Source organism: Taudactylus pleione, unplaced genomic scaffold (assembly GCF_031769625.1).
Source record: "Taudactylus pleione unplaced genomic scaffold, aTauple2 ptg001781l, whole genome shotgun sequence".
NCBI classification, from domain to species: domain Eukaryota; kingdom Metazoa; phylum Chordata; class Amphibia; order Anura; family Myobatrachidae; genus Taudactylus; species Taudactylus pleione.
The window spans coordinates 886,820-913,418 of NW_028286178.1; the positions used below are offsets into that span (position 1 = coordinate 886,820).

Below are 26,599 nucleotides of genomic sequence, written 5' to 3' on the forward strand. Positions count from 1 at the left end.
CAGCTAGGAACTTTTGCCCTGGGCTTCACAATGTCTACAACCCACATCTTTGATTGCTACATCTCTCTGTACAAGCACCAATATTCTGTGTACTGCTGCTGTCTACTGTGACCAGTAAACTATTATCTTGCAACATTTTGGGTCCATTCTTCTTTTACACATCACCCTATCATTTATAACAATACCACTTAGTAATAGGTCTGAGCGCTACACAAACCAGTTCTCTAAGAAATAGATCAGAAAAGTTTCTTCTGACTACAGGTCCTTGTATCCATTACACCACATTACACGCGGGTCCTCGTACCCGTTACCACATTACACGCGGGTCCTCGTACCCATTACACCACATTACACACAGGTCCTCGTACCCATTACACCACATTATACACAGGTCCTCGTACCCAAATTACACCACATTATACACAGGTCCTCATACCCATTACCCCAAATTAGGGGCTTTACTTACAATTGTAGTTTATTTTCCCATGGATAATATTTTATTACTGAACATTACTATCAAAATATACAAAATATAGTATTATTATATTATATATCACCCTCTCCCTCATTCCCCCCACACCTCGCCTTTTCCTTTATACACAAGTTATCACTAACAGCAGTGAGGCAGAATCTTCTACATCAGTCATTTTATTGCAAGATTAGAAGAATATAGTTTCCTTCTGTAGTAACACTTGGAATGTTATTTATTGAATATTTAATACTACAGATTACTATAATATTGTGTGAATGTTTTGCTGTTAGAATAGTGCAAGAAAAGCAGATTATAAAATGAGCAGCTGCTGTATCCTGCAAACCTGGGGGCAGACACACAAGCAGCAGATAAGATGGGTGGTGCTGAAAATCTGTAACTAAAAAGAGAATGGTAACAGCAGCACAGAGTATTTCAGCTCATACCACTATGATTAGACATGGATGCAGCTAGGTAACAGAACAGAGTAATTCAGCTCATATAACTCCATTACAACTATGATCAGACAAGACTGACATGGATACAGCTAGGTAGTACACAGTAATGATGTGAGGCTCCCGGCATACTGTAGTGACGCTGTGCTGTGCACCTGTATATAGATAACAGATCATACATCCAACGCTCAGAGATGTGCAGCATCCTGGCATTTTCCATCAGGTGGGGTCTGTACGTATTAGGAGCCATCCATGAGGAATAGCTGTCCTGGCTTTCTCTCTTTGGTATAATATGGTCCTTACATTAATGATGAGAGTAACATCCTGCACATAATAGTCCTGTAACGTCCAGTTACTCATACAGAGCAATTCCTGTTATTATTCATGGCTTGTGTACAATATGTCATTTCTGTATTACTCATGTATTATAAGCTGCAGGATATGATACTCGCACAGTGCTGTCATTCCCTCCATGGCACACATACAATAGAGATGACATTATCTAATACATATGTACTAACAAAATGCTGATATATACCATGATAGGAGGTAATAACAGGACAGGTCAGTGTATCCATGCAGGTGCCCATCAAAGAGCAAATCCCCAACACTAGAGCGGTGTCACAGTGACAGGAGACAGGAGAGAGGAGAGAGGGGCACACGTGTAAGACAAAACCTTTCTTGTTTGGGTATGAGAAATGGACACTAAGACAGTCACAGTATAAAGATACTAAATTAGGATAAAGCTAACACACAAAACAATAAAAAACTGCATAACAAGAACCTAGGAATACAGAGAGCTGGTACAACCCCAATATATACCTATAATCACCCCAATATATACCTATAATCACCCCAATATATACCTATAATCACCCCAATATATACCTATAATCACCCCAATATATACCTATAATCACCCCAATATATACCTATAATCACCCCAATATATACCTATAATCACCGGTACCTAAAGTGACAGAGTAATACGGCCTTATGTCAGTTTATATCCAGTTCTGAATGAGTCATAGTAAATGTCTGACTGACCAATAGTGACCGGGCTTATGTCTGACTGACCAATAGTGACCCGGCTTATGCCTGACTGACCAATAGTGACCGGGCTTATGTCTGACTGACCAATAGTGACCGGGCTTATGTCTGACTGACCAATAGTGACCGGGCTTATGTCTGACTGACCAATAGTGACCCGGCTTATGCCTGACTGACCAATAGTGACCGGGCTTATGTCTGACTGACCAATAGTGACCGGGCTTATGTCTGACTGACCAATAGTGACCGGGCTTATGTCTGACTGACCAATAGTGACCGGGCTTATGTCTGACTGACCAATAGTGACCCGGCTTATGCCTGACTGACCAATAGTGACCGGGCTTATGTCTGACTGACCAATAGTGACCGGGCTTATGTCTGACTGACCAATAGTGACCGGGCTTATGCCTGACTGACCAATAGTGACCGGGCTTATGTCTGACTGACCAATAGTGACCGGGCTTATGTCTGACGTTTGTTCTTCTGTGGCCCTGACCTCGGCTTGTACTAGTCACTCACTTATCCTGTAATTATATACGTGATGGGGATAATCACCGTTATATTGTATTGTATTGCTTGGTACCTATTATTCCTTCACACGGATCCTGGTGTCATACAGGAGGGACACTAATGCCCCTTTATTTATTTACTGCAAAGAAAAAGAGGTTTTCTACTGTAGTGCACTTACCCCCTAGTTACATACATATAGTATCTGTCCAATGTATTCATGTGTTCAACTAAAACATAACTTTTATTTATATCATCACTTAAAATAAGTTTCTAAATAGCAGCAAAATAGTAAAATGATAGTTGTGTATATACATAGAAATAGTGTATAAAATCTGCCACTTGGGAGGAGAGCCCTCATGTTCCTTGTTATTAGTAATTCCTATAAGAGATTTACTGACAATCAACTGATTTATTATGAGGTGTTATTTATTCTCTTACTCTAGTTGATAAGGGGCTATGTATTACTCCTTATATAATTATTTCATATCCGTGCCTAATATTTTATATACTTATAATATACCCTCAATAAAGAGCATAAGTATCTAAATTGATTATTCTACCCTTTAAAGAGACCTAAAATAATATCTTTATCAGTGACTTTCAGTGTTATTCATTTGCATGGAGATCTCTCTGGCTCTCTGTATTGGGCTCAGTGTTATACATTTGCATGGAGATATCTCTGGCTCTCTGTATTGGGCTCAGTGTTATACATTTGCATGGAGATATATCTGGCTCTCTGTATTGGGCTCAGTGTTATACATTTGCATGGAGATATCTCTGGCTCTCTGTATTGAGCTCAGTGTTATACATTTGCATGGAGATCTCTCTGGCTCTCTGTATTGGGCTCAGTGTTATTCATTTGCATGGAGATATCTCTGGCTCTCTGTATTGGGCTCAGTGTTATACATTTGCATGGAGATATATCTGGCTCTCTGTATTGGGCTCAGTGTTATACATTTGCATGGAGATATCTCTGGCTCTCTGTATTGAGCTCAGTGTTATACATTTGCATGGAGATATCTCTGGCTCTCTGTATTGGGCTCAGTGTTATACATTTGCATGGAGATATATCTGGCTCTCTGTATTGGGCTCAGTGTTATACATTTGCATGGAGATATCTCTGGCTCTCTGTATTGGGCTCAGTGTTATACATTTGCATGGAGATATCTCTGGCTCTCTGTATTGGGCTCAGTGTTATACATTTGCATGGAGATATATCTGGCTCTCTGTATTGGGCTCAGTGTTATACATTTGCATGGAGATATCTCTGGCTCTCTGTATTGAGCTCAGTGTTATACATTTGCATGGAGATATCTCTGGCTCTCTGTATTGGGCTCAGTGTTATACATTTGCATGGAGATATCTCTGGCTCTCTGTATTGGGCTCAGTGTTATACATTTGCATGGAGATATCTCTGGCTCTCTGTATTGGGCTCAGTGTTATACATTTGCATGGAGATATATCTGGCTCTCTGTATTGGGCTCAGTGTTATACATCTGCATGGAGATATATCTGGCTCTCTGTATTGGGCTCAGTGTTATACATTTGCATGGAGATATCTCTGGCTCTCTGTATTGGGCTGTGTTATACATTTGCATGGAGATATATCTGGCTCTCTGTATTGGGCTCAGTGTTATACATTTGCATGGAGATATCTCTGGCTCTCTGTATTGGGCTCAGTGTTATACATTTGCATGGAGATATCTCTGGCTCTCTGTATTGGGCTCAGTGTTATACATTTGCATGGAGATATCTCTGGCTCTCTGTATTGGGCTCAGTGTTATACATTTGCATGGAGATATCTCTGGCTCTCTGTATTGGGCTCAGTGTTATACATTTGCATGGAGATATATCTGGCTCTCTGTATTGGGCTCAGTGTTATACATTTGCATGGAGATATATCTGGCTCTCTGTATTGGGCTCAGTGTTATACATTTGCATGGAGATATCTCTGGCTCTCTGTATTGGGCTCAGTGTTATACATTTGCATGGAGATATATCTGGCTCTCTGTATTGAGCTCAGTGTTATACATTTGCATGGAGATATATTTGGCTCTCTGTATTGAGCTCAGTGTTATACATTTGCATGGAGATATATCTGGCTCTCTGTATTGAGCTCAGTGTTATACATTTGCATGGAGATATATCTGGCTCTCTGTATTGAGCTCAGTGTTATAAATTTGCATGGAGATATATCTGGCTCTCTGTATTGGGCTCAGTGTTATACATTTGCATGGAGATATATCTGGCTCTCTGTATTGGGCTCAGTGTTATACATTTGCATGGAGATATCTGTGGCTCTCTGTATTGGGCTCAGTGTTATACATTTGCATGGAGATATCTCTGGCTCTCTGTATTGGGCTCAGTGTTATACATTTGCATGGAGATATATCTGGCTCTCTGTATTGGGCTCAGTGTTATACATTTGCATGGAGATATCTCTGGCTCTCTGTATTGTGCTCAGTGTTATACATTTGCATGGAGATATCTCTGGCTCTCTGTATTGGGCTCAGTGTGTATAGTTGTTACTAGGTATCTTATTTACTCGACAGACTGTGTCTATTTGTTTTGATACAATGTATCTAGTTTCTCCCTGACGCGGTAGAGAATAGCTTCTCTCTGAGCTGCTACTGAAATTCCACTTATCTCAGTGATATTGCATCTCATTTATACGTGATGCATTTTATTAAACATCTTATGTGTTGTTATATTTCCCATGTATATATAGTTGCTGCAAAGTATAGCTGTCCCCATGTCTATATTATATTCTCCTGCCAGCAGTGGCCTAGTGTGACCAGCCCATGAGACACAGCTCACCCTCCATGCAGAAACCTCTATACTTCCTTGTGACATCTCTGGTAATATCAGTGTTTCCACTAAATTCCGTCTTACAGCAAATCACTAGATCTTACACCTAGGCCATCACAAAACATGTGCACCACCGAGAGGACAACTGGGCACTATTCCAGCTTTACTAACAATGTACAAAAACGTTCAGATCAAAGAATGTGGTAAATACTAACAAACAAGCTCCACACACAGCTGTGTTACCCCACATGGATGTCAGACAGGTCCGTGGGGCGTTTGGTTTTCTTACTTGTTACCAAACTCTATCTCATATATTTGTAGATGTATAACTCACTACCAAATAATCTCCATCTCCTGACCCTGCACATTACTGGTGGTGTCACCACTATGGGAGGTGACAGTGCAGGACATACTAAGGACAATCTGTAAATGGTAATGATGACAGATTAGTTATGTCCCTATATTACATCATGTGGTCTTGTTATTACATAATATAGGCTAATAGCACAATAATAATCTAATCCAGAGCTTCCAAACTCCCCCATACAGTCAAGGGTGTAAGGATATCCATGATTGTGTCCAAATGGTTAATTCAAACTGACTGAGGCACTAAATAAGCCAACTGCGCTCAAGCATGGATATCCTTAAAACCCGTCCTGTAATAAGAGGAGTTTGGGAACCTCTGATCTGATAGAATAAGGAAACTGAAAGCCATTACATGAGGAACCTGTTGGAGCTCTATGTTGGTAACATCCGTGTGGATATATAATAAAGTGTAATATATTAGTATATAGGAGCTGAGTCACCCGTGGACACATGATGACGATAGTTACACAGATAGAGCGAATATTTGCCATCATGCCTACATGTAAGTCACACTGCGCACACACAGCGATCACATTGCAAATACGGACGCACAGAGGGAACAGGGGGGTGGACAGAAAGCTGCAGGCGTGTCTGTCCATGTGATCACCATGTCATGGGCATGTATAAATTAGCCATAACGATGGCAGCTGTAGCATGAGACCTCTCTGCGTGTCAGGAGAGCTGCAGTGTTTGCGGCTGGTCAGACCTGATATAAATGCTGCGTGACTACTTGATATGTGCCGATGGTACCGATGATTACATGGAAGTGTGACATTGTACAATGAGAAGGCAGCAGTGGGCGTGGTTATGGCGGCTGTGCCTCGGCATTAGCATATATTAGCACCTGCGATCTGTAAGAGACTGCAGCTACATTTGCTTCTGCTGCTGAATCAGGCCCATAATGTGATAATGTAAATGTAATTTACCCTTCATCAAGCAGGGACAACAATCTAGTCTAATATTGTATTTATGCTTGTTCTGATTTTACAGTACTGCAAATATCGCTGCAATTTCTATTTCATTGTAAAACATTTCCCACACTCAGGACATGGAAATGGTTTCTCACTTGTGTGACTTCTCTGATATGTAACAAAATGTGATTTCTCTATAAAACATTTCCCACACTCAGAACATGCATATGGTCTCTCACCTGTGTGAATCTTTGTTTGTCTAGTAAGAGCACCTCTCATTATAAAACATTTCCATCACTCACAACACGGAAACGGCCTTCCAGCTGCGTGAACTCTCTTCTGATGCATAGAAAGACTCTTCTGCTTAGTAAAACATTTCCCACACTGAGAACATGAAAATTGCTGATCACCTGTGTGACTTCTCTGATGTGTAACAAGATCTGATTTCTGTGTAAAACAGTTCCCACAGTCAGGACATGGAAATGGCTTCTCACCGGTGTGTATCATCTTATGTCTAACAAGATGTGATTTCTTGGTAAAACATTTCTCACATTCAGAGCATGGAAGTAGTTTCTCTCCTGTGTGACTTCTCTGATGTATAACAAGATCTGATTTCTGTGTAAAACATTTCCCACACTCAGCACATGGAAATGGTTTCTCACCTGTGTGACTTCTCTGATGTGCAAAAAGATCTGATTTCTGTGTAAAACTTTTCCCACACTCAGGACATGGAAATGGTTTCTCACCTATGTGATATCTCTGATGTATAACAAGATGTGATTTCTGTATAAAACATTTTCCACACTCAGAACATGGAAATGGCCTCTCACCTGTGTGACTTCTCTGATGTCTAACTAGAGCTGATTTACGAGCAAAACATTTCTCACACTCAGAGCATGGAAATGGCCTCTCACCTGTGTGAGTTCTCTGATGTGTAACAAGATGTGATTTCTGTATAAAACATTTTCCACACTCAGAACATGGAATTGGTTTCTCACCTGTGTGACGTCTCTGATGTTTAACAAGATCTGATTTCTGTGTAAAACATTTACCACACTCAGGACATGGGAATGGTTTCGCACCTGTGTGACGTCTCTGATGTTTAACAAGATTTGATTTATCTATAAAACATTTCCCACACTCAGAACATGAATATGGTCTCTCACTTTTGTGAATCTTTGTATGTCTAGTAAGATCTCCTCTCATTATAAAACATTTCCCGCACTCGGAACACAGAAAAGGCCTTTCAGTTGCGTGTACTCTCTTCTGATGTTTAGAAAGACTGATCTGCTTTGTAAAACCTTTCCCACATTCAGAACATGAAAATTGTTTAACACTTGTGTGATCTGAACTATTTGTAACGCAACTAGGATTATCTTCATGGTTAGAAGGATCAGATGATATATCTGCACTATGAGATGTTGGATGTATACTAGGAGTAAAGGGGCTTTCTCTTGGAGAGTCCTGTGAGAAGTTATTATTGTCTAGGTCACAATCTGGAGATAATATGAGACGTCTCTCCGAGTTATTCCTGCGGTTGTGTCCATCTGCTGGGAACAGAATAATTATATGGGAATTAGCACCCCTGCAGAACTATACTATACTGTGTAACTATAATAAGACGCGGCCAGTTGTACCCCTACATCCCCATACTGTGTAACTCTAATAAAATATGCCCGGCTGTACCCCAACATCTCCATACATTCAGTGACTTCATCAAGTATTTGATGATGATTGTCAAGAGGCGGTTTAGGTGTAGGAGTAACACTGGCTGGGGAGTAGTCCGTAAAAAAGACAAATCTCCATCTCGGCATATGTAACAGAGTGCAGGCATGGTCTATATTTTATATCACACACAGCACATACTAGCTGCACCCTGCTGTGTCCTCACACTCTCCATATCTCCATCTCAGTATGTGTAACAGAGTGCAGGCATGGTCTATACATTATATCACACACAGGACATACTAGCTGCACCCTGCTGTGTCCTCACACTCTCCATATCTCCATCTCAGTATGTGTAACAGAGTGCAGGCATGGTCTATACATTATATCACACACAGGTCATACTAGCTGTATCCTGCTGTATCCTCACACTCTCCATATCTCCATCTCAGTATGTGTAACAGAGTGCAGGCATGGTCTATACATTATATCACACACAGGACATACTAGCTGCACCCTGCTGTGTCCTCACACTCTCCGTATCTCCATCTCAGTATGTGTAACAGAGTGCAGGCATGGTCTATACATTACATCACACACACAGGTCATACTAGCTGCATCCTGCTGTGTCCTCCCACTCTCCGCATCTCCATCTCACTATGCGTAACAGAGTGCAGGCATGGTCTATACATTATATCACACACAGGACATACTAGCTGCATCCTGCTGTGTCCTCACACTCTCCTGATCTCCAACTCAGTATGTGTAACAGAGTGCAGGCATGGTCTATACATTATATCACACACAGGTCATACTAGCTGCATCCTGCTGTGTCCTCTCACTCTCCATATCTTCATCTCAGTATGTGTAACAGAGTGCAGGCATGGTCTATACATTATACCACACACAGGACATACTAGCTGCATCCTGCTGTGTCCTCACACTCTCCGTATCTCCATCTAAGTATGTGTAACAGAGGGCAGGCATGGTCTATACAATATATCATACACAGGACATACTAGCTGTATCCTGCTGTGTCCTCACACTCTCCATATCTCCATCTCAGTAAGTGTAACAGAGTGCAGGCATGGTCTATACATTATATCACACACAGGACATACTAGCTGCATCCTGCTGTGTCCTCACACTCTCTGGATCTCCATCTCAGTATGTGTAACAGAGTTCAGGCATGGTCTATACATTATATCACACACAGGTCATAATAGCTGCATTCTACTGTGATCTCCATCTTAGTATGTGCGATACACCAGAGAGTGTGGGGAGGACACTGGTCAGATCTCTGGGCTGGTAACACACAGTGACATGATGTGAGGGGGAGAGCAGTAGTATCATAGGGGCAGATGGCTCCCAACTCCCCCACTGGGCAGATACATTTACTTCATTAGATTGTACTGACAGAGAGGGTGTAAGATAAGAAACTGAACAAGGAGAATGTGACTATTCTGTAATAAGTGTTTATTACTCACCTGTGCTGATATCTTTAGGGATTTCCGCCGTCTTAAACTGCTGATTGCCCCACAAAAACGTCTCTGCTTCTCCCTCTATATCTTCTGCTTGATTATCAGTCACATACGTCTCTTTTTCTCCCTCTGTATCTTCTGCCTTCATATCAGTTACATACGTCTCTTCTTCTCCGTCTATATCTTCTGCCTTCATATCAGTGACATACGTCTCTTCTTCTCCCTCTATATCTTCTGCCTTCATATCAGTCACATATGTCTCTTCTTCTCCCACTATATCTTCTGCCTTCATATCAGTCACATACGTCTTTTCTTCTTCCTCTTTATCTTCTGCCTCTATATCAGTCACATACATATCTTCTTCTTCCTCTATATCTTCTGCCTTCAAATCAGTCACATACGTCTTTACTTCTCCCTCTATGTCTTCTGCCTTATTATCAGTCACATATGTCTCTTCTTCTCTCTCTATATCTTCTGCCTTCATATCAGTCACATATGTCTCTTCTTCTCTCTCTATATCTTCAACCTTATAAGCCTGAGCTGCACCCTAAACAAAAATTGATTTGTTTTTTAATGTTTGATTTCATTAATTGAGATTAGACAGTATAATATCCGTGTATAAGACACACACAGCTTCTCTACACATAATAAAGTGACAGTCACTGTGGTATATTGGTGAGACCCTAAATCCCATCTACCTGATGCTCCTGTGGGGTCCTGTGATTCTCCTCTGTACAATCCTGTGAATAAAGAGGACGGGGACATCTCTCTGGGGTATTTCTGTTACTTAGTCCATCTGTAGGAGACACACAGTGACTGATTACATTGTATATATGTGAATATCAGGTGATGTGTGTATATAGGGAGCCCCCATACCTGCTCTCCCCTGTACAATAAATGACAGTCTCCTCTTACCCAGTGATGCGAGGGGCCGGTGATTCTCCATCTTCACGTCCTAATACAGACCATTGTGTTCCACTAGATACACCCCCTCCTGCATGGAGACATAGACAGTGACATCCTGACACCTTATAGGAACCTGACACACACAATGATACAGTCATCACCCAGACACATCCCCTGGTGTTACTGTATAATGTCTCATTCCCAGCAGTCACCTCTCCAGTCATCACCCAGACACGTCCCCTGGTGTTACTGTATAATGTCCTGTTCCCAGCGGTCACCTCTCCAGTCATCACCCAGACACTTCCCCTGGTGTTACTGTGTAATGTCCCATTCCCAGCAGTCACCTCTCTAGTCAGCAGCTGAATGATGTTGTTGGTGAGTTCCAGGATCTTCTGGTCATTGTGTCTCTCATGTATCAGTGAGTGAAGTGGAGGCACCGTGATGGGACTCTGAGTCCTGCTCAGTCCTCCTGACACATGGGGTTGGCTGCTGGGTGTCTCATGCTTATCGGATGTCTTCTTTAGTACTGTATAACCCTTTGTATTGGGGGAAACATGGAAAGGTCACTTAAACTCTATTTAAATGAGACTGTTTATTCAGGTGTTCATTTTACATAATATACAAAAAAAACTCTATTTTACAAATACTTATCTTGTAACAATCTCCTAAATACAGGAAAATGAAGAGTATATAGTATATCCTGCAGCTCCGACATCTTTGGGTCAGTGACAACAACATACAGTGAACAATGTACTAAGTCCAAACTCTAGTAAGGACTGTGGGACTAATACTATATCTGAGACCGGCTCCCTGCTGCTCAGTTATTACTATAGATATAAGTGATGTCACTGTGACACTCCCAGATCCCCCTCACCTCCCCAGTCATGTCCCTATATTATTACTATAGATATAAGTGATGTCACTGTGACACTCCCAGATCCTCTCACCTCCCCAGTCATGTCCCTATATTATTACTATAGATATAAGTGATGTCACTGTGACACTCCCAGATCCCCTCACCTCCCCAGTCATGTCCCTATATTATTACTATAGATATAAGTGATGTCACTGTGACACTCCCAGATCCTCTCACCTCCCCAGTCATGTCCCTATATTATTACTATAGATATAAGTGATGTCACTGTGACATTCCCAGATCCCCTCACCTCCCCAGTCATGTCCCTGTATTATTACTATAGATATAAGTGATGTCACTGTGACACTCCCAGATCCCCTCACCTCCCCAGTCATGTCCCTGTATTATTACTATAGATATAAGTGATGTCACTGTGACATTCCCAGATCCCCTCACCTCCCCAGTCATGTCCCTGTATTATTACTATAGATATAAGTGATGTCACTGTGACACTCCCAGATCCCCTCACCTCCCCAGTCATGTCCCTGTATTATTACTATAGATATAGGTGATGTCACTGTGACACTCCCAGATCCTCTCACCTCCCCAGTCATGTCCCTGTATTATTACTATAGATATAAGTGATGTCACTGTGACACTCCCAGATCCCCTCACCTCCCCAGTCATGTCCCTGTATTATTACTATAGATATAAGTGATGTCACTGTGACATTCCCAGATCCCCTCACCTCCCCAGTCATGTCCCTGTATTATTACTATAGATATAAGTGATGTCACTGTGACACTCCCAGATCCCCTCACCTCCCCAGTCATGTCCCTGTATTATTACTATAGATATAGGTGATGTCACTGTGACACTCCCAGATCCTCTCACCTCCCCAGTCATGTCCCTGTATTATTACTATAGATATAAGTGATGTCACTGTGACACTCCCAGATCCCCTCACCTCCCCAGTCATGTCCCTGTATTATTACTATAGATATAAGTGATGTCACTGTGACACTCCCAGATCCCCTCACCTCCCCAGTCATGTCCCTGTATTATTACTATAGATATAAGTGATGTCACTGTGACACTCCCAGATCCCCTCACCTCCCCAGTCATGTCCCTGTATTATTACTATAGATATAGGTGATGTCACTGTGACACTCCCAGATCCTCTCACCTCCCCAGTCATGTCCCTGTATTATTACTATAGATATAAGTGATGTCACTGTGACACTCCCAGATCCCCTCACCTCCCCAGTCATGTCCCTGTATTATTACTATAGATATAAGTGATGTCACTGTGACACTCCCAGACCCTCTCACCTCCCCAGTCAGCAGGTAGATGATCTCCAGGGTGAGATTTAGTATCCTCTCAGTAATGTGACTTTTGTCCACGTAAATCCTGTGATCAGATATTTATACAGGACAGGTCTCACCCTTACGTGACTTCTAGTAAAGATTCTAGTGTTCCTCATGTGTCTAAAAGTAAATATAATAAATATCAGAGTACATGTAACATATTAATTCAGGAAACACTGATTAACTAATAAGCCCTCCTCTTTCCAGAGCCATATCGCACACTGGCCCTGATTCAGAGCCGGACGCTCTGAAAGAGCGCTCGCTCTGAATCAGGGCATTTTTTATTTTTTTGTGCGGCCTCCTGGCCGCTTTCATAGCTGTGGGTGACCACCCACAGATATAGCGAGTGGCCAGGTTGCGATGGTCAAGACCATCGGGCTTGCGACGAGACCCTTGTGGTAGGGTCTCGTGGCCGCAATCCCCAGAGAGATTTTGGCTCTAACAGAGACGGAATCTCTCCACTGACATCACTCGTGATGTCAGTGGGGCCACCCCCAAACGACAGGCGTTCTCATGGGAACGCCTCCATTTGGGCAGCCACCCCCCTGGCCCGCCCACCAAAGGGGGCGAGCTGTCACTCAACATCGACAGCTCGCCCCCTTTTTTTGCGAGACCCGGAGCGACGGAGTGCCCGGGTCTCGCGCATGCTCACGACAGAGCCAGTTCCATCGTGCGTATGCGCTCTGGGCCACCTTCGACCCGGTTGCAAGCGCTCAGCGCTAGCGACCGGGTCTGAATCAGGCCCTCTGATCACTATACACAGGTCAAACTGATATCACACATCTGATATACACAGGTCACACTGATATTACACATCTGATACACACTGATCACACTGATATCACACACCTGATACACACTGATCGCTATACACAGGTCACACTGATATCACACACCTGGTACACAATGATCACTATACACAGGTCACACTGATATCACACACCTGATACACACTGATCTCTATACACAGGTCACACTGATATCACACACCTGATACACACTGATCACTATACACAGGTCACACTGATATTGCACACCTGATACACACTGATCACTATACACAGGTCACACTGATATCACACACCTGATACATACTGATCACTATACACAGGTCACACACCTGATACACACTGATCACTATACACAGGTCACACTGATATCACACACCTGATACACACTGATCACACTGATATCACACACCTGATACACACTGATCGCTATACACAGGTCACACTGATATCACACACCTGATACACACTGATCACTATACACAGGTCACACTGATATCACACACCTGATACACACTGATCACTATACACAGGTAACACTGATATCGCACACCTGATACACACTGATCACTTTACACAGGTCACACTGATATCACACTCCTGATACACACTGATCACTATACACAGGTCACACACCTGATAACCAGTGATTACTACACAGAGTATAATATACACAAATACACAACACCATATGACAACATGTTTCCCCAGGCCAGATCCCTCACAGACCACCCATCTTTTCCTCCTCATTCCACCCTCAGGTCATTCTCCCCAGTAACCTAGGCTAAAGTCTCTGCCCCCATCATCTTCCCCTACTTCTCTGCTCCCCCTCCCCATTATACACCCTCCGATAGCACACGACATCTCCCAGCCCAGCCTCTCTTTCCCCCACTACTGCCCTATTCCTCTGTCTCCTAACATCTGGGCGACTTGTGTACAATCACCCATCTTATTTTCTCTGCTCCCACATCTGTAATAATTACTGAGTGTCAGCGGTGTTATACAGTATGTGGATCCGCAGCTGTAGTGGGACCATAAGTCCCAGCATGCCTGGTCATGCTGGATTACACAGTTAGCCTACCAGGATGTACGTTACATGTGTGACAATCCTGCCAGCCATGTGTATGTAGCATAGGGAAGAGGCTGAAGCATTTATTGGAAGATAATCCCTTTCGCACTGAAGATCTAGAACAGTGTTTCTCATCTCCAGTCACCAGGGATTCCTAACAGGGCATGTTTTCTATATCTCCTTACTAGTGGTTCATTACTGACTGACACAATCTAAATGATCCAGAGGTGGTGATAATTATCTCACTGGTGATTTTGTGAGGAGACCTGGAAAACATGCCCTGTTATTGTTCCCTGAGGACGGCACTGGGAAACACTGGTCCCTACACACAGGGTAGTGTAATAGAGAAAGTGCTGGGAGCAGAGGGAGCTCCATGCCGGTTGGTGATAATTAGAGGAATAAAAAGAAAGCTAAGAAAGTCTCAGACAGGTGAGGAGTCAGCAGGGCCTATTACAGAGGACGTCTGTGCATCTTATACATCACCCGGTGTACACTATGGTGTCTCTCTGTGTATTCTGTCACTTCCACACTAATAACCACCTACTGAGGGTACTGACCACCAGCTACAGCTGATACATTCTGTATGGGGGGTCTGAGTGCATCGGTCACCTCCCTATCTCTATAGTCTGTTACCCACCGAGCAGTGACTGCTCCATCTGTATTATATGTAACACCAGGGTCTGCTCCACCTGTATTATATGTAACACTAATAACCACCTACTGAGGGTACTGACCACCAGCTACAGCTGATACGTTCTGTATGGGGGGTCTGAGTGCATCGGGCACCTCCCTATCTCTATAGTCTGTTACCCACCGAGCAGTGACTGCTCCATCTGTATTATATGTAACACCAGGGTCTGCTCCACCTGTATTATATGTAACACCAGGGTCTGCTCCACCTGTATTATATGTAACATTGGTGTTTGATCTACCTGCTTGATAGTAAGGCAGCACCAGAAACTGCTACAGCTACAGAAATCTGATTCACCAGTATTATAATAACAGACCACTAAAACCTGTTCCACCAGTATTATATATTACACCATAGCCTGCTCTACCTGTATGATGATAATGCAGCACCACAACCTACTCCCCCTATATAAAAAATAGTAAACCCCCTTACCTACTGCCAGACACAGCAATGGCCGCTCTCTGCCTTTTCCTTATGGGAGGAGCTAGATCCCCATCAGTTTGAAACGCCCCTTCCATCTCATCTCCCTGTAGCTATGGCTATACCATACTGACCGCCCTCTCATTCCCCTCAGTGCGGTGATTGGCAGCAGCGAGTAGCCAATCAAGCGGCACAAAGTAGGAGGGACGTCCTGTAACCAGAAGCCACCTGTACCAGCCGCTCACAGCTTCATCACTAGAGTAATAGCAATATAGTCTAATGGTGTCCTCATGTACGGTGACTGGCGGCCATATTCTTATAGTCTCCCAGTCACAGAACAGAGGGGGCGGGGCCACAGGGGCTTTAGCTGCCATTTTGTCATAGACATGCCGGAGCCAGCCAGGTAGAGGCAACTAGAGGCAAGTGTCCGGCAACAGCAGGTAACGGTGTCCTACTATACAGGGGGAGCTGCCTGTGGTGTCCTGTTAGTATTATACAGGGGGAGCAGCCTGTGGTGTCCTGTTAGTATTATACAGGGGGAGCAGCCTGTGGTGTCCTGTTAATATTATTATTATACGGGGGGAGCAGCCTGTGGTGTCCTGTTAATATTATACAGGGGGAGCAGCCTGTGGTGTCCTGTTGTTGTTGTTATTATTATTATTATTATTATACAGAGGGAGCAGCCTGTGGTGTCCTGTTTTTATTTCTATACTGTGGGAGCAGCCTGTGGTATCCTGTTATAATTGTACAGGAGGAGCAGCCTGTGGTGTCCTGTAATTATTATTATACAGGGGAGCAGACTGTGGTGTCCTGTTTTTATTATACAGGGGGAGCAGCCTGTGGTGTCCTGTTATTATACAGGGGAGCAGCCTGTGGTGTCCTGTTATTATTATACAGGGGGCGGAGCCTGTGGTGTCCTGTTACTATTATACAGGGGGAGCAGCCTTTGGTGTCCTGATAATATTATTATACAGGGGGCGGAGCCTGTGGTGTCCTGTTACTATTATACAGGGGGAGCAGCCTTTGGTGTCCTGATAATATTATTATACAGGGGGCGGAGCCTGTGGTGTCCTGTTACTATTATACAGGGGGAGCAGCCTGTTGTGTCCTGTAATTATTATTATACAGGGGAGCAGACTGTGGTGTCCTGTTATTATTATACAAGGGGAGCAGCCTGTGGTGTCCTGTTATTGTACAGGAGGAGCAGCCTGTGGTGTCCTGTTATTATAAATATACAGGGGGAGCAGCTTGTGGTGTCCTGTTGTTATACAGGGGGAGCAGCCTGTGGTGTCCTGTAATTATTATTATACAGGGGAGCAGACTGTGGTGTCCTGTTATTATTATACAGGGGGAGCAGCCTGTGGTGTCCTGTTATTGTACAGGAGGAGCAACCTGTGGTGTCATGTTAATAATAATTGGGAGCAGCCTGTAGTGTCCTGTTATTATTATACAGGGGGCGGAGCCTGTGGTGTCCTGTTACTATTATACAGGGGGAGCAGCCTGTGGTGTCCTGATAATATTATTATACAGGGGGCGGAGCCTGTGGTGTCCTGTTACTATTATACAGGGGGAGCAGCATGTGGTGTCCTGATAATATTATTATACAGGAGGAGCAGCCTGTGGTGTCCTGTTATTATTATACAGGGGGAGCAGCCTGTTGTGTCCTGTAATTATTATTATACAGGGGAGCAGACTGTGGTGTCCTGTTATTATTATACAAGGGGAGCAGCCTGTGGTGTCCTGTTATTGTACAGGAGGAGCAGCCTGTGGTGTCCTGTTATTATAAATATACAGGGGGAGCAGCTTGTGGTGTCCTGTTGTTATACAGGGGGAGCAGCCTGTGGTGTCCTGTTAGTAGTAATTGGGAGCAGCCTGTAGTGTCCTGTTATTATTATACAGGGGGCGGAGCCTGTGGTGTCCTGTTACTATTATACAGGGGGAGCAGCCTGTGGTGTCCTGATAATATTATTATCCAGGAGGAGCAGCCTGTGGTGTCCTGTTATTATTATACAGGGGGAGCAGCCTGTTGTGTCCTGTTGTTATTATTGTACAGGAGGAGCAGCCTGTGGTGTCCTGTTATTATTATTGTACAGGAGGAGCAGCCTGTGGTGTCCTGTTATTATTATACAAGGGGAGCAGCCTGTGGTGTCCTGTTATTATTATACAGGGGGAGCAGCCTGTGGTGTCCTATTGTTGTTATTATTATAATATAGGGGGAGCAGTCTGTGGTGTCCTGATATTATTATACAGGGGGAGCAGCCTGTGGTGTCCTGTTGTTATTATTATTATACAGGGGGAGCAGCCTGTGGTGTCCTGTTATTATTATTATTATTATACAGGTGGAGCAGCCTGCAGGTGTCCTGTTATTATTATTATTATTATACAGGGGGAGCAGCCTGTGGTGTCCTGTTATTATTATACAGGGGGAGCAGCCTGTGGTGTCCTATTAATATTATTATACAGGGGGAGCAGCCTGTGGTGTCCTGTTATTAGTATTAAACAGGGGGAGGTACCTGTGATGTCCTTTAATTATTATACAGGGGAGCAGCCTGTTGTGTCCTGTTGTTATTATTATACAGGGGGAGCAGCCTGTGGTGTCCTGTTATGATTATACAGAGGGAGCAGTCTGTGGTGTCCTGTTATTATTATACAGGGGGAGCAGCCTGTGTTGTCCTCTTATTATTATACAGGGCGAGTGTCCTGTTATTATTGTACAGAGGGAGTGACACGTGGTTTCCTGTTATAGCAGCAGCTGCAGAGTAATAATAACAGTAATGAGAGGTCAGGGAATAACACATAATAGGTATAACATGTATGTACTGTATATACCATATGATACATAACAGGAGCTGGGGAAGGATATAAGGCGGCACTCCCTGAGCTGTAACTAGTAAGGTATAATTAGCGCCAGTATCCATCCAGAGGTCAGTATTACACCCACATTAGCAATAAGACAAGTCAGCAGCCTCCTAAGGGCGACCGTGAAGCCCTAATTATAAGCAACCGTCAGGGGAGATTGTGGTTGTGCTGTCAGGTGTTATTATATAATAGGAGTGAGGTAAGAGTATATAATAATAACACATTACATTTATTATAGACAATAACACATAAAACAAACCAATCCACTTAAAAGTATAATGTCATTCTCTCAGGTGTATATCTTTATGCTACAAGAAAATATAGTTGAACTCTCTTCAGTTACCGGCGACAATGGCAGTTTTTTTCGACATCGCTGAAATCGGACAATTTTCGCTAAAAGAAACGTCAAAAATGGCTGATTTTACCCAAATAACAGGCGATAACGGCAAACAGGTGAAAATGGCGAAAAAAAATGGAAAAAAGTTTTCTCCATCCGAGATCTGGATGAAAAAAAATGCTAAATCTCTATTTTTTACTAAAATTGTGGGGATTTCTTTCAGAAACCTTTGGACACCCCCCCCCCCCTAATGAGAAATGAACCCCCCAAAATGTTGTAGGTTGCAAACGTTGGTAAAAAAACGGCCGCACAAAATTTGGGTGAAAAAAAGCAAACATTGAAAATGATAGAAATCTTTTTTTCCCCAGGAAATTACTGTACGTTAAAATGGGCGCAAGTATATTTTTGTGTCGTAAATACGCAATTTTAACAACCTTTAAAAAACCACCTTCTGTAACCAAATGTGATGTTTAAAACATCCGAAAAATCAGACCAGATACGTTAAAACCATTTTCAGTGATTTTTTTTCTTATTCACCCAAGATCTGCGCGGTCGTTTTTCGCCAAAGTACGAAACTTACTAAAACATTTGGGGGTAATTCATCATTAGAGGATGTGTCCAAAGGGTCTGTGATCTCTGTGCCAGGTACATGACATATTATATCCCCTTCTACCAATGATCTTATTACTGACCATGTATTATCCCTGACTCAGCTATCGCACAGTAACTCTCTTTTCTCTCGGGCTAGTAATGATTATAGTCAGAGGAATGTGGCTTTTATACCTTGTGTCACTATGTACAAACGTATTACTACAATCCTAATACTCTGTTACAGGAGCTCTCTGCACAGTTACTGGGTGTGTAACTATATTTCCTTGTAGCATAAAGATATACACCTGAGAGATTCACATTATACTTCTAAGTGGATTGGTTTGTTTTATGTGTTATTGTCTATAATAAATGTAATGTGTTATTATTATATACTCTTACCTCACTCCTATTATATAATAACACCTGACAGCACAACCACAATCTCCCCTGACTCCCTGAGCTGAGACTGTCTGTCAGGGCGTCTTGTTATCCTGAGCAATAGAGACTCTCTCAGAGACAGCCAGTGGCTGTGACAGTCCCCAGATCCTCAGAGTGTCACTGATTATCCCCCAGGACATGTCTCACCCCACCCTACGCTGCACACACACGGCCGGCAGGCTGGTCACACATGTAACATACATCTGAGGTGCGGTCATTTGTCATTTCATCATTTGTGCAGAGTGACTGATGGGATTCTGTATTGTGTAACCCTTTGTGTGTCCCCTGGGCTGCCTGCTGTCCTATCCCTGTGTTATTAACCTCTTTTGTTCCCTTCCCCTCCCCTGTGTTACTGCCACCTCTGTACAGCTGTTACACCCCCTGTTGTGCGCTCTGTATTCCTACGTTACTTCCCCTCTCCCCATATCTGCACCCCTTCTGCTCTCCTGTGTACTCTCCCCTCACACCCCTGTTACCTGTATGACCTCAGTATAGTCACAGACTCTCTCCGTTTCTGGAATAAATGTAAAACAAAACTAAAAATCCCAACATCCCTAATTAATGTGTTTGTAAAAGATTCACGGGGAGCAAATTTCACCAAATCTGTGTCTGGGAGGAATAAGACCCCCGGCCAGGAGAGGAGCATTGGTGTAACCTTATACAGTACAGCGTTGTGTGACGGCCTCTGAGGAGCCTTATGGAGCTGGGTCACAGGACCCTCTGACAGACACTGACCAGGGCTCTATGGCTGAGGGGAATGGGGAGACTTACTGGTCACTCAGAGTTACATACACAAAAAGAAGAAGTGCACAACTCCAACATTACTAATTATATATAATACAATTTCCAATATAATTTAGCAATAAATAAATAGAGGTTTTGGCATAATCATGACCATGGTTATGGGCCTACCCACCGCACCCTGGTAACCTCTGAGGGTAGGTCCCTAATATACTGGGGTTGAAATCCAGAGCGCACGACACCCCCAAACAGGCCCATCTGAGCCACCCCAGGGCATCACTCTAATGAGGAGAGGTGAAGTGTAAAAAGGTGTTAGATAGATAAGAGCAGCTACTGCTGCATATAATAAGGTGAAAAATATAGATGTGAAAATAATACATATAAAACAAACAATAGAGGTGCTAAAAGTGCAAGAAAGGAAAAATGTGTTTTATAATGCGATGCCCTGAAGCAGCCCAACCAAAGCAATCCAGGGGACCCACGCCCCAAAAATCAACCCATAGTGCACTTCAGTATAAAAATGTGTAGGACTTACCTAGGTTGTGCCTCTTACTAAAGTGCAGTCAAAATGCCAGATCCCTGCTTAAAAGCAATAGGGGACAGGTGGGAAGGAGTGCTAGCTTTGGCTGAAGGAGCCTCATGCCTTCAGGTGTGCTTAGGAGCGCACTAAATAGAGTCTGTAGAAAAGGGCCCTAGACTGCACACCCTGAATATATATATATCTATATATATATATATATATATATATAATGGGAGGTGCTACCTGTGGAGACTATTGTTGCAAACACAAAAAGAAGAATTACAAGTGCACAACACTCAGTGTTACATGTCTGACTGTGTTACTTCTCTGTGATGTCTATTATATTTATTTGTAGATAGTCCTGCTGTGAGGAGCCAGAGTCTTTATTACACGTCACACATTCTGTATTCTCACTGATTCACTAAGGATGGACAAGGACCGGAGTCACAGGACTGAGAGAATCTTACATATTACCCTGGAGATCATCTACGTGCTGACTGGGGAGGTGAGGGGATCTGGGAGTGACATCACATATCTATAGTAATAATACAGGGACGTGACTGGGGAGGTGAGGGTCTGGGGGTGTCACAGTGACATCACTTATATCTATAGTAATAATACAGGGCTGTGACTGGGGAGGTGAGAGGGTCTGGGAGAGTCACAGTGACATCACCAATATATATAGTAATAATACAGGGGCATGACTGGGGAGGTGAGGGGATCTGGGAGTGTCACAGTGACATCACATATCTATAGTAATAATACAGGGACGTGACTGGGGAGGTGAGGGTCTGGGGGTGTCACAGTGACATCACTTATATCTATAGTAATAATACAGGGCTGTGACTGGGGAGGTGAGAGGGTCTGGGAGAGTCAGTTACATCACCAATATATATATAGTAATAATACAGGGGCATGACTGGGGAGGTGAGGGGATCTGGGAGTGTCACAGTGACATCACATATCTATAGTAATAATACAGGGATGTGACTGGGGAGGTGAGGGGATCTGGGAGTGTCACAGTGACATCACCAATATATATAGTAATAATACAGGGACATGACTGGGGAGGTGAGGGGATCTGAGGGTCACAGTCATCACTTATATCTATAGTAATAATACAGGGACATGACTGGGGAGGCGAGGGGATCTGGGAGTGTCACAGTGACATCACTTATATCTATAGTAATATACAAGAACATGACTGGGGAGGTGAGAGGATCAGGGAGTGTCACAGTGACATCACTTATATCTATAGTAATATACAGGGACATGACTGGGGAGGTGACGGGATCTGGGAGTGTCACAGTGACATCACTTATATCTATAGTAATAATACAGGGACATGACTGGGGAGGTGAGGGGATCTGGGAGTGTCACAGTGACATCACTTTTATCTATAGTAATAACCGAGCAGCAAGGAGCCAGTCTCAGATATAGTTTCAGTCCCACAGTCCTAACTAGAGTTTGGATTTAGTATATTGTTCACAGAATGTTGTTGTCACTGACCAAAAGATGTCTGACCTGCAGGATGTACTATATACTCTTCATTTTCCTGTATATAGGAGATTGTTACAAGACAAGTATTTGTAAAATAGTTTTCTTGTATATTATGTAAAATGAACACCTGAATAAACAGTCTCACTTAAATGGAGTTTAAGTGACCTTTCCATGTTTCCCCCAATACAAAGGGTTATATAGTAATAAAGAAGACATCCGATGAGCATGAGACACCCAGCAGCCGACCCCGTGTGTCAGGAGGACTGAGCAGGACCCAGAGTCCCATCACGGTGCCTCCACCTCAGTCACTGATACATGAGAGACACAATGACCAGAAGATCCTGGAACTCGCCAACAAGATCATTCAGCTGCTGACTAGAGAGGTGACTGCTGGGAAGGGGACATTATACAGTAACACCAGGGGATGTGTCTGGGTGATGACTGTATCATTGTGTGTCAGGTTCCTATAAGGTGTCAGGAAGTCACTGTCTATGTTTCCATGCAGGAGGGGGAGTATATAGAGGAACACAGGGGTCTGTACAAGGACGTGATGATGGAGAATCACCGGCCTCTCACATCACTGGGTAAGAGGAGACTGTCATTTATTGTACAGGGGAGAGCAGGTATGGGGGCCCCCTATATACACACATCACCTGATATTCACATATATACAATGTAATCAGTCACTGTGTGTCTCCTACAGATGAACCCAGTAACAGAAATTTCCCAGAGAGATGTCCTCGTCTTCATTATTTACAGGATTGTACAGAGGAGAATCACAGGACCCCACAGGAGCATCAGGTAGATGATATTTCGGGTCTCACCAATATACCACATTGACCTTCACTATATGATGTGTAGAGAAGCTGTGTGTGTTTTATGCACTGATATTATACTGTCTATTCTCAATTAATGAAATCAAACATTATTAAAAAAACAAAACAATTTTTGTTTAGGGTGCAGCTCAGGCTAATATTAAGGTAGCAGATATAGAGGGAGAAGAAGAGACGTATGTGACTGATATGAAGGCAGAAGATATAGAGGGAGAAGAAGAGACGTATGTGACTGATATGAAGGCAGAGGATATAGCGGGAGAAGAAGAGACCTATATGACTGATATGAAGGCAGAAGAAATAGAGGGAGAAGAAGAGACGTATGTGACTGATATAAAGGCAGAAGATATAGAAGGAGAAGAAGAGACCTATGTGACTGATATGAAGGCAGAAGATATAGAGGGTGAAGAAGAGACGTATGTGACTGATAATAAGGCAGAAGATATAGAGGGAGAAGAAGAGACGTTTGCGTGGGGCAATCAGCAGCTTAAGACAGAGGAAATCCCTAAAGATATCAGCACAGGTGAGTAATAAACACTTATTACAGAATAGTCACATTCTCCTTGTTCAGTTTCTTATCTTACACCCTCCTCTGTCAGTACAAACTAATAAAGTAAATGTATCTGCCCAGTGGGGGAGTCGGGAGCCATCAGCCCCTATTATACTCCTGCTCTCCCCCTCACATCATGTCACTCTGTGTTACCAGCCCAGAGATCTGACCAGTCTCCTCTCTACACTCTCTGGTGTATCTCAGATACTGAGATGGAGATCACAGTAGAATACCGCTAGTATAACCTGTGTGTGTGATAATGTATAAACCATGCCTGCACTCTGTTACACGTACTGAGATGGAGATACGGAGAGTGTGAGGAAACAGCAGGATGCAGCTAGTATGACCTATGCTGGGATGGAGATTTGTCTTTTTTACGGACTACTCCCCGGCCAGTGTTACTCCTACACCTATACCTCCTCATGACAATCATCAGCAAATACTTGATGAAGTCACTGACTATATGGAGATGTTAGGGTAAAGCCGGGCATGTCTTATTATAGTTACACAGTATGGAGATGGGATACAGCCTGGCACGTCTTATTATAGTTATACAATATGGAGATGGGGTACAGCTGGGCACATCTTATTATAGTTATACAGTATGGTATAGTTCTGCAGGAGTGCTAATTGCCATATAATTCTGTTCCCAGCAGATGGACACAGCAGCAGGAATAACTCGGGGAGACGTCTCATATTATCTCCAGATTTTGACCTAGACGATAATAACTTCTCACAGGACTCTCCAGGAGAAAACCCCTTTACTCTTAGTATACATCCAACATCTCATAGTGCAGATATATCATCTGATCCCTCTAACCATGAAGATAATCCCAGTTGCGTTACAAATAGTTCAGATCACACAGGTGATAACCCATTGTCATGTTTTGAATGTGGGAAAGGTTTTACAAAGCGGATCAGTCTTTCTTTACATCAGAAGAGAGTACACGCAGCTGAAAGGCCTTTTCTGTGTTCTGAGTGCGGGAAATGTTTTATACTGAGAGAAGATCTTGCTAGACATACAAAGATTCACAAAAGTGAGAGACCATATTCATGTTCTGAGTGTGGGAAATGTTTTACAATGAAATCAGATCTTGTTTCACATCAGAGAAGTCACACAGGTGAGAAGCAATTTTCATGCTCTGAGTGTGGGAAATGTTTTACATATAAGTCAAGTTTTGTTAAACATCAGAGACATCACACAGGTGAGAAACCTTTTTTATGTTCTGAGTGTGGGAAATGTTTTATACGGAAAGCACATCTTGTTAGACATCTGAGAAGTCACACAGGTGAGAAACCATTTCCATGTCCTGAGTGTGGGAAATGTGTTGCACAGAAATCAGATCTTGTTAAACATAGGAGAAGTCACACAGGTGCGAAACCATTTCCATGTCCTGAGTGTGGGAAATGTTTTACACAGAAATCGTGTCTTATTATACATAAGAGAAGTCACACAGGTGAGAAACCATTTTCATGCTCTGAGTGTGGGAAATGTTTTGCACAGAAAGCAGATCTTGTTAAACATAGGAGAAGTCACACAGGTGAGAAACCATTTTCATGCTCTGAGTGTGGGAAATGTTTTACACAGCAATCTGGTCTGATTACACATAAGAGAAGTCACACAGGTGAGAAACCATTTTCATGTTCTCAGTGTGGGAAAGGTTTTACTAAGCACAAGAGTCTTTCTATGCATCAGAAGAGAGTTCATGCAGCTGGAAGGCCTTTTCCATGTTCTAAGTGTGGGAAATGTTTTACACAGAAATCAGGTCTTATTACACATCAGAGATGTCACACAGGTGAGAAACCATTTTCATGCTCTGAGTGTGGGAAATGTTTTACATATAAATCAAGTTTTGTTAAACATCAGAGACATCACACAGGAGAAAAACAATGTGTGTGAGAGTCTAGAAATATATAGAAATTGCAGCGATATTTGCAGTACTGAAATAATAATTGGGAATTATCAGAACAAGCATACATACAATGTTTGCCTAGATTGATGTCCCTGCTTGATGAAGGATAAATTACATTTGCATGATCACACTATGGGCCTGATTCAGAAGCAAATGCAGCTGGAGTCTCTTACAGATCGCAGTTGCTAATATATGCTAATGCCGAGGTACAGCCGCCATAACCACGCCCACTGCTGCCTTCTCATTATTATCCAACGTCGCACTCCTGTGTAATCATCGGTACCATCGCCGCACATTAAGCAGTCACACAGCATTTACATCAGGTCTGACCAGTCGCAAACACTGCAGCTCTCCTGACACGCAGAGAGGTCTCATGCTGCAGCTGCCATCGCTAAGGCTAATTTATACACGCCCATGACATGGCGATCACACGGACAGACACGCCCATGACATGGCGATCACATGGACAGACACGCCCATGACATGGCGATCACACGGACAGAC

General features: G+C 43.1%; 2 protein-coding genes across 6 annotated transcripts in view; one reads left to right on the forward strand and one right to left on the reverse strand.

Annotated features, from left to right (window-relative positions):
- Nucleotides 1-26,173, forward strand: part of LOC148436375 (uncharacterized) — a 125,537-nt gene extending 99,364 nt beyond the window's left edge. Inside the window, exons 5-10 of the mRNA XM_088464989.1 lie at nt 21,678-21,804; nt 22,991-23,182; nt 23,305-23,383; nt 23,503-23,600; nt 23,756-24,155; nt 24,836-26,173. Of these exons, the coding sequence (XP_088321115.1) occupies nt 21,678-21,804; nt 22,991-23,182; nt 23,305-23,383; nt 23,503-23,600; nt 23,756-24,155; nt 24,836-26,082 (2,143 nt within the window). The 3' untranslated portion in view covers nt 26,083-26,173. The remainder of the gene's footprint in view (nt 1-21,677; nt 21,805-22,990; nt 23,183-23,304; nt 23,384-23,502; nt 23,601-23,755; nt 24,156-24,835) is intronic.
- Nucleotides 6,763-15,911, reverse strand: LOC148436378 (uncharacterized). 5 transcript variants are annotated; one of them, XM_088464969.1, is made up of 7 exons: nt 15,826-15,883; nt 12,810-12,965; nt 10,966-11,157; nt 10,631-10,709; nt 10,414-10,511; nt 9,722-10,262; nt 6,763-8,119 (listed from the first exon to the last, which is right to left on the reverse strand). In XM_088464969.1, the coding sequence occupies exons 4-7, from the start codon at nt 10,659-10,661 to the stop codon at nt 6,864-6,866; spliced, it is 1,926 nt and encodes a 641-aa protein (XP_088321095.1). In that variant the 5' UTR covers nt 10,662-10,709; nt 10,966-11,157; nt 12,810-12,965; nt 15,826-15,883; the 3' UTR covers nt 6,763-6,863. The 5 variants fall into 5 exon arrangements, with proteins under 5 accessions (XP_088321095.1, XP_088321098.1, XP_088321094.1 ...); XM_088464972.1 differs by lacking the exon at nt 12,810-12,965 and having other exon boundaries at nt 6,763-8,116; nt 15,826-15,910; XM_088464968.1 differs by lacking the exon at nt 12,810-12,965 and having other exon boundaries at nt 15,826-15,910.
- Nucleotides 26,174-26,599: the final 426 nt, after the last annotated feature.

Coding starts and splice junctions, on each gene's coding strand:
- LOC148436378 (XM_088464971.1), bottom strand. CDS start 10,661: ATGGAGAATCACCGGCCCCTCGCATCACTGG. Junction 10,263..10,413: donor GGACCCCACAGGAGCATCAG/GTAGATGGGATT, acceptor ATTTTTGTTTAG/GGTGCAGCTCAGGCTTATAA. Junction 8,120..9,721: donor CCCTAAAGATATCAGCACAG/GTGAGTAATAAA, acceptor TTCTGTTCCCAG/CAGATGGACACAACCGCAGG.